We start from the raw sequence: 17,852 nt of genomic DNA, 5'->3' as shown, positions 1-17,852 counted from the left end.
CAAAAATGTCCACTGCAAAATACTTTGATAAAAACATTATATTAAAAGGTTTCTTTCACCACTTTTTTGGGTTCAATCTTTAAAGCCCTAATCAAAAATACCAAATATTGAATACTTTTCAGGATTCTAACCCTTTAAATGCCATTTTGAATACATAACCCTGTGGCTCAGTGGATAGTGTGATGGACTTCAAATCAGGGGATAGCAAGTTCGAGTCCCACTGCAGTCAGCATGTTGTTGTGTCCCTGGGCAAGACACTTCACCCCAAATTGCTCCTGTGGGGTTTGTCCACAGTACTGAATGCATGTAAGTCGCTTTGGATAAAAGCGTCTAACAAATGACATGTAATGTAATGTAATTTAAAAACATTGACCACCAGACTTTGACTTTTAGGAAATGGTATCTGTGAAAGGACAAGTGTGTCTTTAGTGTAGAAGTTCATTAAAATAATCTCGTTAATAACAAACACACACATTGTCTTCTTGTATTCACGCAGGCAGGTTTAATGATGAAATATCAGCCCCATCTACATAGACATTTAAAACTAATTCCTAGTTAAAGCAAGATACATTGAGCGGCGTTAAGTGCTACAGTAAAACTCCACAGATGTTTTCACTCACAGAACAATAAAGGCATCACATTCGTACATTTGACTGTTTAACAGATACTATAGGGAGTTTCACAATAATAAGAAATATGTATGTACAATAAAGTGACAGATAATGTCTTGATTGGATATATAAACAGTCATCTGATTATTTGGATGATAAAACCTGAAGATGTTAATTCTTGATCATAGGCCATATTTTAAATTATCCTAATCCCGTCCAAAGGGGGCTCTTGTCTCCATGTTTTTCCAACACCTCTTAGAGTGTTTTTGTGAAGACGCCCTCATCAGTTCTGGTTTGGAAAGTCTGCGCTCATCTGGAGAGAAAAGAAGAGAGGGATTTAATACATTCATATGTTTAATTAAGAGGGGTAAAGCACATTTAGCAGCAGCGGTGAATACGTGAAGAGCAACAGATCAGATCTACCTGAACGTCAAACTCTTCAAATCCATCAATCAGATTGTAGGTCTGAAAGCAACAGGACAAACAGACAAGACTTAAAGAAGACAGATCTGATCACTACAACGGCATATTAGGGTCTAAATATTAATAATTTATATTTCTTTAAAGGGGACCTATCATGCAAAATGCACTTTTGTACGTCTTTTCTACATGAATATGTGTCCCCGGTGTTCCAGGGAACTCACCAAGTGTCAGAAAACACAACCCTCTCTATTTTCCTCCATATCCAAATCTCTAAAAAAGGGGCTGCAACGGATCTGATAAAAACTGATCCAGATTTGAACACTGTCCTGACGTCAGGACGGTGGCGCTACGGCTATTGGGCCAACTCCACCAATCAGGAGGAGACAGCCACGGCCATTGCCGTTCGAAAGCGCTGGAGACGCTGTAGTACATATGCCAGGCCTGTAGGTGGTGCTGTTCTCACAGAATCAACCCTTGCAGAGCAGAGCTAAAAAATGTCAAATTGAGGGAAATGAGGCATGGCTAAAATGCATGATCTGTTTTGGTATTTTGAAATATGCCTTATATAGGTATGGTCCTACACTATATTATTCAAATATAGCATGATAGGTCCACTTTAACCCTTTTACGCCGTTGTAGATTACAGCAGACATTGACAGAAGACAGAAACCTTGACACTCCTAATTGGATTTTAACGTTCTCAGTGTGTGTTCTACTTTACTTACTGCGACAACTGATGACTCTACTTGTGTATTACCTTTTCAGTTATAGATTTGTATTGATTTTGTCTTTCATTAAAATGCCAACTCACCGCAGCATCGATGTCTCGGGGACTGACGTACTGCGATAAAGCCTTGTAGTCGTCCGGAGACATCGGCATCATGTTGTCGTGCAGTTTGGACGGATGTCTGCACAGGAGAACGTGGACAGAGACTTAGTATTTCATCTGTTAATAATTCAATACATCATGTTATTGTTTTTAACACTGCTTACACTTCTGAGACAGATATGAGCTCCGTCTTCATGTAGCCACTCTTCGGTGGACAGTTCTCTACGTCCATGGGCTCTGCAGCTGGAAGGCAGTAACACACAGATTAAAACGTGTGAAAAGGGAAAGACAATGGGTTCAGAAATGCATGAGTGCACCAGCTTTAGTATGCACTTGGCTCCAGGTGTTCAGTCGTGCAAAGAGAAGTGAAAGAAATAGGCTTTAGTGACTTCTTACCCTCCGTGGGTTTGGGGTAGTACTTCCCAAAGGCCTTGTCTTTGGGGATGTTCGGGTAGAGGAAGCGCAGCGGGTTTTCCGGGATGTTCTCGGCGGCCATTACTTTGTACGTTCGGATGATATCGGACAGAGAGACGGCCGACAGCTCCTTCTTCGTGTACGGCTCCACCGAGTGGAAGAGCGGCTTGTCTGCGTTCAGAAACACGGACCATGAGGAAGAAGCTAACATTTCATTTTAATGTGTTACGTTCATGGTATGCAAAACTTAATGTATAACAATTATTTAGAGTCATTGCGTGCCTATTGATTTGAACACGATCCGTGTATCCATCATTTCCTGGTCTTCTCTAAAGAAGAGGGACCAATGAAAACGTTGTCATGTTGCCGTTGTTCAGCATGGAAACATTCATGAGCTAACAATGACATTATTGTTCTATTAATATAAAGGGAGGTCAGGTACTCTTTAAAACAGCTGCTAGTTATGGGTACTTTTTACTGAAGTACATTTCAAAGCCCTCCTTTCTTTTTAGAAGTTTAGTCAGTACTTCTACTTTCACCAGAGTATTTTTAAACACGAGTATCTGTACTTCTACTTGAGTAAAGGACGTGTGTACTTTTGCCATCTCTGATAATAAGTAATAACAACATGCATCTGGACACTACAAACATTCAACACGTGTGCTCACCGTGGACGTCGTGCTCGATCCAGGTGAAGGTGATGGCTCCCTCCTTGCTGCTCTCACTGAAGCGCAGCAGGAAGGTCCCGGGACATTTATCAGTCAGCAGAGCTTTCTCCCGCTCTTTACAGATGAAGCCCAGGATGCAGCTGCAAACACACAGAACAAAACATATGAAGAAACATATAACCAAGTTCATTTAGCAGCAGTCACGCACCAGACACTTTTCACGCTGCTATAGACAGTCTTGCACTAATGCACATTTCTCAAAGTTATTGAAGTGACTGTTGATTGTTGTGCTTTTATTGATGTCTTAATGTGTGAATATGCATAAATGTGTCTGTCTCAAAGTAGTACTCACCCGTCGTTCCAGAGACTGAGCAGGTGTCTTTTAATCAGATCCAGGATCCCCTCGATCCACAGCCAGAAGGGAAAAGCCTTCTCATTGGCACTCTGCTGCTGGACAGGAGAACAGGCGTTTAGTTTAGCAAAAGTAATGCATCCAGCAGGGAAACACCACGAGTTGCAACATGTCTTTTTAACACAATTTCATATATTTCTGCATGCATTTCAACAAATGAAGCTCAGCGCAAGTTCAACCAGGAAGACCGTCTTTACTCATTAATTCACTATGTCCATGTTACTACCCTCTCTCCTCTCAATAAGTGATCGGGGCGTCACTCCCCAGCTTAACCAATCACTTCGCTCTATTCTCACAAGCCTATCATAACGCTCTGCTAACCCTTTTTAAATCTGCTCTCCCCTCTGATAGCTGTCATTTCAGGTGACTCGACGCAACCCTCCTCCACCCCTTTTCACCTCCTGTCCCTCTGAATCCAGGGTCAAGCTAAGCCCCTCCCCTTCAGACCGAACCCAACTATCCATTCACCACCACCAGGGTCAAGCTAAGCCCCTCCCCTTCAGACCGAACCCAACTATCCATTCACCACCACCAGGGTCAAGCTAAGCCACTCCCCTTCAGACCGACCCCAACTATCCATTCACCACTACCAGGGTCAAGCTAAGCCCCTCCCCTTCAGACCAAACCCAACTATCCATTCACCACCACCAGGGTCAAGCTAAGCCCCTCCCCTTCAGACCGAACCCAACTATCCATTCACCACCACCAGGGTCAAGCTAAGCCACTCCCCTTCAGACCGACCCCAACTATCCATTCACCACTACCAGGGTCAAGCTAAGCCCCTCCCCTTCAGACCAAACCCAACTATCCATTCACCACCACCAGTGTCAAGCTAAGCCACTCCCCTTCAGACCGAACCCAACTATCCATTCACCACCACCAGGGTCAAGCTAAGCCACTCCCCTTCAGACCGAACCCAACTATCCATTCACCACCACCAGGGTCAAGCTAAGCCACGCCCCTTCAGACCGAACCATCCATTCACCACCACCACCAGGGTCAAGCTAAGCCACTCCCCTTCAGACCGAACCCAACCATCCATTCACCACCACCAGGGTCAAGCTAAGCCACTCCCCTTCAGACCGACCCCAACTATCCATTCACCACCACCAGGGTCAAGCTAAGCCACTCCCCTTCAGACCGACCCCAACTATCCATTCACCACCACCAGGGTCAAGCTAAGCCACTCCCCTTCAGACCGACCCCAACCATCCATTCACCACCACCAGGGTCAAGCTAAGCCCCTCCCCTTCAGACCGAACCCAACTATTCATTCACCACCACCAGGGTCAAGCTAAGCCACTCCCCTTCAGACCGACCCCAACCATCCATTCACCACCACCAGGGTCAAGCTAAGCCACTCCCCTTCAGACCGACCCCAACTATTCATTCACCACCACCAGGGTCAAGCTAAGCCCCTCCCCTTCAGACCGACCCCAACCATCCATTCACCACCACCAGGGTCAAGCTAAGCCACTCCCGTTCAGACCGAACCCAACCATCCATTCACCATCACCAGGGTCAAGCTAAGCCACTCCCCTTCAGACCAACCCCAACTATCCATTCACCACCACCAGGGTCAAGCTAAGCCACTCCCCTTCAGACCGACCCCAACTATCCATTCACCACCACCAGGGTCAAGCTAAGCCACTCCCCTTCAGACCGACCCCAACTATCCATTCACCACCACCAGGGTCAAGCTAAGCCCCTCCCCTTCAGACCGAACCCAACCATCCATTCACCACCACCAGGGTCAAGCTAAGCCCCTCCCCTTCAGACCGACCCCAACTATCCATTCACCACCACCAGGGTCAAGCTAAGCCCCTCCCCTTCAGACCAAACCCAACCATCCATTCACCACCACCAGGGTCAAGCTAAGCCCCTCCCCTTCAGACCAAACCCAACCATCCATTCACCACCACCAGGGTCAAGCTAAGCCACTCAACTTCAGACCGACCCCAACTATCCATTCACCACCACCAGGGTCAAGCTAAGCCCCTCCCCTTCAGACCGACCCCAACTATCCATTCACCACCACCAGGGTCAAGCTAAGCCCCTCCCCTTCAGACCGAACCCAACCATCCATTCACCACCACCAGGGTCAAGCTAAGCCACTCAACTTCAGACCGAACCCAACCATCCATTCACCACCACCAGGGTCAAGCTAAGCCCCTCCCCTTCAGACCGAACCCAATTATCCATTCACCACCACCAGGGTCAAGCTAAGCCACTCAACTTCAGACCGAACCCAACTATCCATTCACCACCACCACCAGGGTCAAGCTAAGCCCCTCCCCTTCAGACCGAACCCAACTATCCATTCACCACCACCAGGGTCAAGCTAAGCCCCTCCCCTTCAGACCGAACCCAACTATCCATTCACCACCACCAGGGTCAAGCTAAGCCCCTCCCCTTCAGACCGAACCCAATTATCCATTCACCACCACCAGGGTCAAGCTAAGCCACTCAACTTCAGACCGAACCCAACTATCCATTCACCACCACCAGGGTCAAGCTAAGCCCCTCCCCTTCAGACCGAACCCAACTATCCATTCACCACCACCAGGGTCAAGCTAAGCCCCTCCCCTTCAGACCGAACCCAACTATCCATTCACCACCACCAGGGTCAAGCTAAGCCACTCCCCTTCAGACCGACCCCAACCATCCATTCACCACCACCAGGGTCAAGCTAAGCCCCTCCCCTTCAGACCGAACCCAACTATCCATTCACCACCACCAGGGTCAAGCTAAGCCACTCCCCTTCAGACCGAACCCAACTATCCATTCATTACCACCAGGGTCTAGACCCCGGGGGGTTTCATCCGATCGGTTCTCCCCTCCCGAATGATACTCCCGCACAACGGGGCCTAATCACAAAAACTCCATTACATTCATTTGGGTATTCCTGGCAATAATATGTGTTCTTTCATCAAACCCGTCTCTCCTGATTGAATTACTTTTATACCAAAACTGCCTTTCTTTGGGAGATTGCAGTGAGAAGTCGTTATTTGAAATGACCGTGGCTCACCTTGCAGAATTTGCCCCAGGGGATTTGTCCGTCTGGGTTCCTCTGGGTTTTAGATCCTGCAGAAAAACATTTACAATTCATATTAAAAATAATCAAATCTTTCTAACATTTCACACATTTTTGTCACATATATTTCTACATATTTTTAGCAGAGATTATTCTTTTTTTTTTTAAGGTATTTATTTGGCAGGAGAGTGTCTTCATTGGAGATTTGTCGAATTTCTGTCATTTTTGCATATTTTCATCTAAATCTTATATATTTTTACACATTTTGGCAAATATTTTTCAAATTATTTTACAAATGTATAACATATTTCTAAAATGCTTGTTTCTTTCACACATTCCTCAACGCCAAAGGCCTCCGTTGAGGTCTGCTGAACTCTGTAAAGTGTGAAAGGTTCTGCAGGTGTCGGAGGTGTTCTTGTTTGGACATATTTCTAAACTGTTTACATATTGTCTAGTTTAGATAGTTCGCTGTTCGCTTTGGTTCCTACCGAGCAGCTTGTCGGCCAGCATGTTGAGCTGCTCCTGGTTCAGGCCTCGCTGCGTGACGGAGGAGAACTGCCAGCTCAGGACCTCCGACAGCTGAGACCACTTCGCCGCAGGAGGGGTGAGGAAGAACTTCAGATTCTGAGGAAGAGGAGAGGAGGAGACTTGATGAAGAACTGAGCGCATGTCAAATATAGGGGTCTTTTACTGGAGCTTTTACGCTCTGATGTTTTATCATGATAAATATGTGTGTGTGTGTGTGTGTGTGTGTGTGTGTGTGTGTGTGTGTGTGTGTGTGTGTGTGTGTGTGTGTGTGTGTGTGTGTGTGTGTGTGTGTGTGTGCTAACCTTGGGCTCAGTGGTCAGCATGTTGTACCAGAGGATGGAGGCCCAGCCAGCAGGCAGCTGACAGACGTTAGAGATGACCACAACAGGCAGAGACATCGCCTACAACAGCAACAACAGCAACAACAACAACAACAACACCACACACACACACAACAGGAATTAATCATGAACACACTTTCCAAACTCAACATGAACTGATGAACTGTAAGGATCTTTCTTCTAGTCTCACCTCGAGTTTGATGTTGAGTCCCGACTGGTTGAGCTGCAGCTCGGACTCGAAGCTGAGCGAGTGAAGCTCCTCTGTGACGATCAGGGGACCCTGAACACACACACACACACACACACACACACACACACACATATCAAGCTCCCACACACACTGACAGAAAACCTTTAAATCCAAAACCTTTAATACTTCATTTCTCTTGATATTGTTTCTCTTACCTCGTTCGTTCGGTTGCCGGCAACTTTCTGCTCTTTCAGTTGCTGCGTGAAGAAGTACAAGACGTTTTAAAACTGTTTTCTCCCCTTACCAAAGCACTCACAAAATGTAGTCTTAACCTACATTACCCACTTTTATAATCATACCAGAAAATATGAATCCACTAGCTGCAATATTAACGAACCACACGCCACTTATTATTCTATTTACATTAAGTACAAATCTATGACTCTTTACCAGATGTCTGAACTCCGCTGCCAGGCTGCCATTCGACTCCTCCATGTTCATCACCTTGGTGTTCGTTCCCAAAATATTGAACTTCCGAAACCTGACTCAACACCAACAAGTCAATAATTATGAGTCTGAGAGAATATGTGAAATATGTATCGGAGAATATATTCTGATATGCGCGTAAATGGTTTTGAGACTCACCCTTTCTTCTCTGTAACATCTCTGAGAAACAGAAAGAGATCACGTATTATTATTATTATACCACTTTTTTAAGCAATTTATATAAATTCTTGAACGCAGCTTACTTGTCAAACATCGCCTTGACTTTGAGCTGGTAGTTAAACTCCTGCAGCTTCACCAGGAACCTGAAACACCAAGGAAGCGTTGGCAGAAGATGGAGAGGAGGAAGAGACATCAGAGAAATAGTTTGTTGTTGATTTTAGATTCTTACCGTAGCTTCACTGTGAACTGGACGCCTGTTTTCAGCACCAAGGGTCTCTGTGGGTGGGTGGGCATGCAGGGCTGCCTCTCTACAACCAGAGAGCTACACACACACACGCACACGCGCACACACACACACACACACACACACACACACACACAGAAACTTTAATTCCCTTAAAAAACATGTATGTTAAAAACAGACAAGATAAGCCATCAAAATAAAAGTAAGCATTACTTCCCGCCTCAGCTGAAAGCCTGTGTGTGTGTGTGTGACACCTCTGTGTGTGTGTGTGTGTGTGTGTGTGTGTGTGTGTGTGTGTGACACCTTGTGTGTGTGTGTGTGTGTGTGTGCCACCTTTGTGTGTGTGTGTGTGTGTGTGTGTGTGTGTGTGTGTGTGTGTGTGTGCGTGACACCTTTGTGTGTGTGTGTGTGTGTGTGTGTGCGTGTGTGTGTGTGTGTGCGTGACACCTTTGTGTGTGTGTGTGTGTGTGTGTGTGTGTGTGTGTGCGTGTGTGTGTGTGACACCTTTGTGTGTGTGTGTGTGTGTGTGTGTGTGTGCATGTGTGTGTGTGACACCTTTGTGTGTGTGTGTGTGTGTGTGTGACACCTTTGTGTGTGTGTGTGTGTGTGTGTGTGCCACCTTTGTGTGTGTGTGTGTGTGTGCCACCTTTGTGTGTGTGTGTGTGTGCGTGACACCTTTGTGTGTGTGTGTGTGTGTGTGTGTGTGTGACACCTTTGTGTGTGTGTGTGTGTGTGTGTGTGTGTGTGTGCATGTGTGTGTGTGACACCTTTGTGTGTGTGTGTGTGTGTGTGTGCGTGTGTGTGTGTGACACCTTTGTGTGTGTGTGTGTGTCACCTTTGTGTGTAAGTGTGCGTGTGCGTGTGTGTGTGTGTGTGTGTGTGTGTGTGTGTGTGTGTGTGTGTGTGTGTGTGTGTGTGCGTGTGTCCTCACTTGGAGAGCAGGTTCTTGAGGAGGTCCAGGGCTCGGGCCTCCAGGTACGCTTTCTTCTGCGTGATGGGGTCGCTCTCGTACGTCAACTTCTGCTCCAACTCCTGCAGCTTCTTCAGGTGCTGACGGACCTGCTGAAGACTCTCTGCTACTGCTGTGAACCTGCCGGAGGAAGAGGAGGAAGAGGAGGAGAAGGAGAGAGGAGGATCTGTGTTGAAGACCTTGAAGACAAAGTCATGTATTGAAATGTTATCGTCCTCCAGTCCTCACCAGTTCTGCAGCTGGTCCACGCAGGCGTTGGGCGGGCCTCCGATGCAGGCGATCTGCTGCCGCTGCTTCCACTCCGGCAGCTCCTCGGAGATCAGGTCCGACAGCAAGGCCTGCGTGACGTTCAGGAGCTCCGTCAGCTGGGACACCACGTTCTGGGGGGAACACGGGAGAAACCTTAGCTTCCAACTTTGCAGGTGTGTAGTTATTGTCAGGGAGGAACACGTCTCTTTTGTTGCTCACCAGTCGCTTGGCCTTCAGTTCGAGGCACATCCCTTGGACCCTCATCTTCTCTTTCTCCAGCTCCTTCGGTGTCATGCCATTTATTTCATTCTCTACACACACACACAAATTAAATCTGAATCAATTGATTAGATCTAATAAGGAATAACAGAACTACAATTTCCCCTTGTGCACGATTTATGCTATTTAATTTTTACCTAATTTGTGAATTATTTAAAACCGTTGACGACATATTAGGGGCATTGTGTTTAGATAAACTCCAATTTGAAACTGTGTGTATAATCAGGGGTGCACATAACTGGTACGCATGCGCGCCAAAAATCTGAAATGCGTACCGTCACTTGTGTCACTAAGGGCCTTTGCGTACCGACGTACTTGTGAAGCTTTTCCAGAGTCGGTATCCGTGTGCACAGACGGGGCGGGGCAGCTGTTAACGTCGGTCTGTACAACAGAATTGTGCCAAAACTACGTCAACCGGCTGCGGAGACTCCCCTGTGCACACACTGGAGAACTGCGCAAAATCAGCTGATCACAACGTTCACGGCACGCTCAACCCCGTCAACGTTCCCGAAGTACTCCACTAGCGTCGCCGTTCACGTCACAGAGGGCTTCATCACATAACTTTATGTGGGGCCAGAAGTTGGAGTACCAAACACTGACTGCTGGTACTCCTCTGAGTAACTCACTGAGAAAGTTATGTGTAACTTAACCTGTGTATAATGCTAGAAAAAACGTTCTGACATTAAAGCCATACATTTACGCCCCAAAAAATATGGATATTATCGGATATTAAAGTCGTACATTTATGGCGAATAAACGTTGAGATTTCACAAGGTTGAAGCAACTTACATTTTACCTGCAGATGATTTATCAAACTATATTTTGATATTTAGCAATAGACACTATTCACGAGGAAACAACAGAGCGATTAGAATGAGGTGATCGTAAAATCCTAAACAACATCACTGAGTTTGTTTACGTACTCTGGCCCTAATACAGCATCCAATAAACATAAAAACAGCTTTGACGTTTCCCCACCTCTGTTCTTCAGGGTGTCGATGATGAAGTCGTACTCGTCCTGCTGATCTTCCAGCTTCTTGATGTTCTGATCCGCCACCTGCACCGCGAGAGAACACATTACAGACAAAAAGCCCTTCCTTGATGGAGACAGACCGTTACACTTTTACTATATAACGACAGGTGTGTTTACCTGAACTATTTCTTTCATCTGCTCCACTTTGTTGTCCAGCTTCTGTTTCTCCACCACCATGGCCGACATCGTCCCCTCGCCGTCCTGCTGCAGAAACAAATATATATTTACTTACAATTTGGGCAATACTGTGGCGCTGATCTTGTAAATAAGATATATAAATTCTCGCGGACGTAGACAACAACGTGACGTCAGAGCTCCGTAAAAACAAAGCTGTCTCTGCCGTCTGACGCTCTGTTTGATACTCATATTCCTGGAGTAATAATACTGTTTTTGACGAACAGAAATATTGTTTTCTGGCATCACTAACATTTTACGGGGAAAATCTGCATTCTGGTATGCAGAAAAAACCCTGGGGAACATAATCTGTTGTCTTTGTAGTAAGATATGTTTCAAGAAAGAGTTGCTCCATTTAAACTTAAAGGGGACCTATCATGCAAAATGCACTTTTTGATGTCTTGTATACATCACTATGTGTCCCCGGTGTGTCGGGGAACTCACGCAGCGTCAGCAAATAAAACTCTCTCTCTCTCTTTTCCTCCCTACCCACATCTTTTAAAAACGGGGGAACAACGAGCGGATACAGATTTGCTGCCGATATGACGTAATTTCGGATGGTGGACCCACAGAGAGTTGCTATCAGAAACAATGCGTGTTATGGACGTAATATCGTCTTTGTCAATTGTGGTAGAATTCTGATCAGGCATTAGCTCCGCCTCCTCTTTTTTTAATTTCTCTCAAATGTAATACATACATGCCAACCTTTCCAAATCCAAAAGAGGTAGGTTTGCGCGCGGAAAATGTGCACGCCCAAATGAGGTAATCAGAAGAAATGCAACCCCAGTAATTACTTGTACAAACCATGTATTTAACATATATTGCATCATTTTATGCATTCTTCACAAAAACTGGTAGTTGCAGGTAGGGATGCCAGCGATTATTCAATCGGGGGGAGGCGAATAATCGATTAATATTCGCCAGGGCTGTCCGATTTTTGAATTTCATCATGGTCAGTTTCTGGCATCCCTAGTTGCAGGTATGGTAATAAGATATACCTTTATTGAGGAGGCAGAGGAGCAGGACTAGGAGCAGGACTAGGACCAGGTTTATTCCCACTTTAATTTCTAAAGTAAGTATTTATTTTAGGGGTGTAACGGTATCCGTATTCGTCCCGTACCGTCACGGTTCGGACGTCACGGTTCGGTGCACGAGTGGGAAAAGAAGTCTGTCATTCAGGGCAGTATCCATTACACTATATATCATCCAGCTGTTTGCCAGCCGCCCTTAAACAACAAATGAAGAAGAAGAAGAAGAAAACACAACAAAACGAATAAAATACAAGAAAAGAAAAGTTAGTATTGCGAGTTCAGATAACACAAAGGAGCGAGAAGACCCACCTGCTTCTTTTAAATCAGCTGCGTGGGAACATTTCGGGGTCCCTGTGGACTACAATAACGATGAAGTGCGAGTGGTGGATCGGACGAGGACGGTGTGCCGGTGTTGTGTCAAATTATGCACCTCTGTCGTGAAATGCACCCCTTGACACGGGAACGGCATGCTAACACAAGCCAAACACGCTAAATCATATCAGAAGGCATCACCCAGATTTGGCAATCACCGGAGCCCGGCAAAAGACAACAGCAGTTCAACAGCTTAGCCCCGCAGTTTTTAAGAAGCCAAGAGAGACCAGAAGAAATAACAGAAGCTTTTGGCATATGTTTTTCAACGGCTATGCTGCGCCCTTATGCAATAGAAGACTAGAGAACACAGATGCTGTGGGTCGTTGTGCAATCATTACCTGGGAGGAGTCATATTTCAAGGGAAAACAATCACCAAAGGCAAATGAGTCCACGCATCATGTGTGTTCTGTGGAAGTCTCACACACACACACACACACACACACACACACACACACACACACACACACACACACACACACACACACACACACACACACACACACACACACACACACACACACACACACACACACACACACACACACACACACACACACACACACACACACACACACACACACACACACACACACACACACACACACACACACACACACACACACACACACACACACACACACCACACACACACACACACACACACACCACACACACACACACACACACACACACACACACACACACACACACACACACACACACACACACACACACACACACACAATAATATGGCCATCCGAGTGTGTGTGGTACTGTTTGAGGTTTGTTTTGAACTGTGTAATAAGTATAAGTGAATTATTCAAAATGTTAGAGTTCCTTATTTTTAAACTGTAACTTGCACTACTGTTCAAAATAAATAAAACACAAACCTGGAATTATGCATTTGGGACTTTTTTTTGCTTTTTCTTGTTGTACCGAACCGTGACCCCCAAACCGAGATACATACCGAACCGTGACCCCCAAACCGAGGTACATACCGCACCGTGACCCCCAAACCGAGGTACATACCGAACCGTGACCCCCAAACCGAGGTACATACCGAACCGTGACCCCCAAACCGAGGTACATACCGAACCGTGACCCCCAAACCGAGGTACATACCGCACCGTGACCCCCAAACCGAGGTACATACCGAACCGTGACCCCAAACCGAGGTACATACCGAACCGTGACCCCCCAAAACCGAGGTACAATACCGAACCGTGACCCCCAAAAACCGAGGTACATACCGAACCGTGACCCCAAACCGAGATACATACGCAGAACCGTGACCCCCAAACCGAGGTACATACCGCACCGTGACCCCAACCGAGTACATACCGAACCGTGACCCCCAAACCGAGGTACATACCGAACCGTGACCCCCAAACCGAGGTACATACCGAACCGTGACCCCCAAACCGAGGTACATACCGAACCGTGACCCCCAAACCGAGGTACATACCGCAACCGTGACCCCCTAACCGAGGTACATACCGAACCGTGACCCCCAAACCGAGGTACATACCGAACCGTGGACCCCCAAACCGAGGTACATACCGAACCGTGACCCCCAAACCGAGGTACAATACCGAACCGTGACCCCCAAACCGAGGTACATACCGAACCGTGACCCCAAACCGAGGGTACATACCGAACCGTGACCCCCAAACCGAGGTACATACCGAACCGTGACCCCCAAACCGAGGTACATACCGAACCGTGACCCCCAAACCGAGATACATACCGAACCGTGACCCCCAAACCGAGGTACATACCGCACCGTGACCCCCAAACCGAGGTACATACCGAACCGTGACCCCCAAACCGAGGTACATACCGAACCGTGACCCCCAAACCGAGGTACATACCGAACCGTGACCCCCAAACCGAGGTACATACCGAACCGTGACCCCCAAACCGAGGTACATACCGAACCGTGACCCCCAAACCGAGGTACATACCGAACCGTGACCCCCAAACCGAGGTACATACCGAACCGTGACCCCCAAACCGAGGTACATACCGAACCGTAAATTCTGTGAACCGTTACACCCCTAATTTCCTTATATATGTACTTTCTGCCTTACCTGTCTGTTCTTCGCCCCGTCCAGGATCTTCTTCTCCTCCTTCAGGTTTTTGGAGATGATCACGGCCATGTGGATGGGGTCTTCCTGGAAGCGATCCTGCAGAGACATCGCGGGAGTTATCAATCAGCAGAAATAATAAATAACAACTATCACACTCCACAGAGCTGAACGTCGGTGGTACCTGCAGGTTCCTCTTGATCTTGCGGATGTTGTGCTGCAACAGGAAGTTGTTTTCTAAAGCGAAGCGGCCGTGTTGGTCGTCCAGCTGAGCGAGGAGGTCGTGGAAACGCACGGTGGCCAAAGAGTCCTGATCCGCCACCGTGTCCCTGAGCAGGCAGAGGGGAAATCACTACGTCTTTCAAAGCTGGAACAAGATATGGTTTTGCACTTTGCACGTTTTTTTATTGAGTTAATTCACTTTTAAATTAATTACAGCTTCTTCTAGGCTTTATCCTATTCTTATAAAAGCTTGAGTCAGTATCCCTATCCTTTTTAATGTCTTTTTTCATATATACATTGTTGGGGAAATATGTTCCAAGGTCCATAACTGTGACCCAGTTGATCAGTTCATGTCCTGACTGAGCACACGCACCTGTACCCGTGGCTGCTGTGCTCTCAGTGTTCTGTCCCCCTGTTATTCTCTCTGAACTAGCTAAATACACGGGTCTGGGGTAGAGTTCTTTGTGGCAACTCTCCGGTGAAGTCAGACCCTCTGACTCTCTGACTGGTTTTGTGAATTCTCCGGCCGAAGCTCCTAAATAAACCCATCAGTGTTTGCCATCAAAGCTCCAGCTCTCCCCGTGTCTCCTTTGAGTCGGTGACTCCCACTGCATTGCTACACAGACGTTTCCCCCACAGACATCTACATGAATACTAATTAATTGCAGAGAGCTAATTTAAGAAAGGGAACATCAAACCAGTTCAGAGTTTAAACACTTAATTGATTAAAAATCTGGAACCGTTTTGATAATTATTCAATTAAAAATCAACCCCATTATTGATTCTTCCACCTTAGGACTGTTTGATAATGAGCATTCTCTTTCCTATTTTCTAACATTATATAGAAGATCAATTCAGTAGAAAAAGCATTGATTTATAAATAATAAAATTAGTTGCACAACAACACACTTTGAGGAACCTTTGTTGTAACATGGCTGCAACTAACTACCTATTTGCATTACTGATTAATTATGAATGGACGGTTATTTAAAAACAACATGTGGATATTGTGTTGATGAATAGCCCGACATCCCAATCTGTCCGTGTTACTATGATGGCATATTTTGGTATAAATGTGCTCTTTCTTTGTGTCTTCGTACCAGTCGATGCTCTCGATCCACCTGCTCAGGTACTGTCGGATGTCCATGGGGAAGGAGTCGTCGTACAGCTGGTCCACCTGCTCCAGGTACTTACAGTCCAACATCTGGAGCTGGCCCCACTGCGCCATCTTTTGGGGAACGAGAGGAAGAAGATGGATGAGGATTCAGGCATTTCACTTCTAGATAAATTCAACACCTGCTGCACTGCGGACAGATTACAGTGAACAACACGTCTTAAATAGATGCGTTTTTAGATCATTCTGAACTGCATTTTTGGCTGATGTGCTGTCACAAACATATGTACGTGTTGTTAGTCAACATACAGCCTATAAAAATGTACATTTAATGTTGAAAATGTAATTTATAAATGCAATTTCTTATTCAAATGTTGATGCTGTTGCAGCTGCTAACACATCTGTATTTTAAGTTGTATATTTGGTCTTTTTTTTGCCTCTGCAGCTTCTAAAAAGTGTCATAAAATCCTTTACGATGTATAAATGCCTTACTTATAATGCAATAATCTTATTGCCACCCTCAGTGTGGTCAGAGGGCAAAGGAGATCTGGAGTTTATTGTAAATTCATGAATTCACTGTCAAAAGGACTCCTTAGAAATAGAAGTTAAGTTAATTAGAAATAAAATATCCTGACAAACTACTTCATAAAACGTGTTCATATCAATAAAGCAGCTTTAGCAGATTCAACATTATTATCATATCTTTTATAATAAGCTGGAAAAGGTGACATGTGTCCATAGGTTTCGTTCCTCATCCCACTTCCTTCAGAGTCAATAATATCCCACAATATTATATTACTATATTTGTACTGTGTTTTAAATAGATATACATCATTCTACTGTTGATATGTATATATTTACAGTTTTAATTCATGTGAAATGTCAAAGTATATATCATTTTATCTAAATGTCCCTACTTTTTGAGCACATTCTGCCATAAAAACCAGAGTCATAGAACAAAACACAAGCTAAATGGTTAAAGCTCACTGGTGAAAATTGCCTATTTCTGACTCACCAGGTTGGCAGTAAATTAAGTTAACTTCAATTAATTAATTAGGACTTCTTGTACTCAGTTTTTTAGCGCAGTTTGGCTTCACGTTAGCTAAACATACTCTATCAAAACAGACAGCAGATTTGGGAGACATGTTGTCACTGCGTAAGGAAGTAATTGAGCAAACTTACCGTTTAATTTGAGTAAACGCGTACAATATCTCACCGAAATGTAACTTTGGCTGTCCCAAAACTGTGATGACAGCTTCTGCGTTTTCCTGCTACTGTTATGTTCAGGAAACAGAATCAGTCAATCACCTGCGAGATCCGAGATCTGTGCCCGCCCCTTTGCTTCTGTCAGCCAATCAGAGCGAGGCTTACGCGGCTGTTCTGTCAGTTAGCACGTTCACCCATAAAAACAATACAAATAGTTGTTTTTTTAAACGTATTTTTAGAGGTATCAGCCGAAGATCAGTAATTAATATGTTTATATTTTGTTTTCATACACTGTAAGGGTAACAACCCTAGATGTTGAATCATATTTATGTGATTAAAAGATAAATACTGTAGCTTCCGAGGGGAGGCAGACCATTATCAGAAGAGCTTCCACTGACCACGTGTTTTCAGAGAAAGAGAAAGTAACTGAAACACCTACAACTATGAAACTGAAACTTAACTTATGATAAAAATTAGCTTGCACATTCAGTCATTTTATCCAAAATAAGAACAATTAACAATTGTTCCAACATGTGTCAAGTCAAAATATAACTTTATTTATCAATACGGTATTTTTTGGGGGGGAAAGGGAGCAGAAATAAACACTTTTTTACACGTGTGTCTCATTTGGCCCCAGAAACAACAATGACAACATCTATGTGAAATACAAATTACGTAAATGTTAACAAAACATACTGAACATACATAGAAATGTACAAATGCATCCAAGCCTGTTAGTATGGTCATCAAAACAC

At 45.2% G+C, this 17,852-nt stretch overlaps 1 protein-coding gene across 7 annotated transcripts; it reads right to left on the bottom strand.

The window, feature by feature from the left end:
* Positions 1-479: 479 nt before the first annotated feature.
* stat1a (signal transducer and activator of transcription 1a) lies at positions 480-17,210 on the bottom strand. Of its 7 annotated transcripts, none has more exons than XM_034151548.1 (25): positions 17,074-17,210; positions 15,878-16,005; positions 14,740-14,884; positions 14,559-14,654; positions 11,009-11,095; positions 10,837-10,915; positions 9,799-9,890; positions 9,559-9,710; positions 9,292-9,450; positions 8,346-8,438; positions 8,200-8,259; positions 8,096-8,116; positions 7,901-7,991; positions 7,666-7,707; positions 7,451-7,540; positions 7,222-7,320; positions 6,880-7,015; positions 6,386-6,441; positions 3,298-3,395; positions 2,946-3,085; positions 2,260-2,448; positions 2,028-2,106; positions 1,846-1,942; positions 1,035-1,076; positions 480-924 (listed from the first exon to the last, which is right to left on the bottom strand). In XM_034151548.1, exons 2-25 carry the CDS (start codon positions 16,003-16,005, stop codon positions 895-897), a joined length of 2,301 nt encoding a protein of 766 aa, XP_034007439.1. In that variant the 5' UTR covers positions 17,074-17,210; the 3' UTR covers positions 480-894. The 7 variants fall into 7 exon arrangements, with proteins under 7 accessions (XP_034007439.1, XP_034007441.1, XP_034007440.1 ...); XM_034151550.1 differs by having other exon boundaries at positions 11,009-11,092; XM_034151549.1 differs by lacking the exon at positions 17,074-17,210 and having other exon boundaries at positions 3,298-3,392.
* Positions 17,211-17,852: the final 642 nt, after the last annotated feature.

The sequence above is a fragment of the Trematomus bernacchii genome, unplaced genomic scaffold (genome assembly GCF_902827165.1).
Source record: "Trematomus bernacchii unplaced genomic scaffold, fTreBer1.1, whole genome shotgun sequence".
Classification (NCBI taxonomy): Eukaryota; Metazoa; Chordata; class Actinopteri; order Perciformes; family Nototheniidae; genus Trematomus; species Trematomus bernacchii.
The sequence above is the reverse complement of the archived record's forward strand: the minus strand, read 5'-3'. Positions and strand labels throughout refer to the sequence as shown.

Excerpts from the sequence above, each read along its gene's own strand:
- stat1a (XM_034151548.1), bottom strand. The coding sequence starts at position 16,005 with ATGGCGCAGTGGGGCCAGCTCCAGATGTTGGACTGTAAGTACCTGGAG. Across the intron at positions 8,260-8,345 it reads CAGTTCACAGTGAAGCTACG|GTTCCTGGTGAAGCTGCAGG; the intron begins GTAAGAATCTAA and ends TTGGTGTTTCAG. Across the intron at positions 7,541-7,665 it reads CCGGCAACCGAACGAACGAG|GGTCCCCTGATCGTCACAGA; the intron begins GTAAGAGAAACA and ends GTGTGTGTTCAG.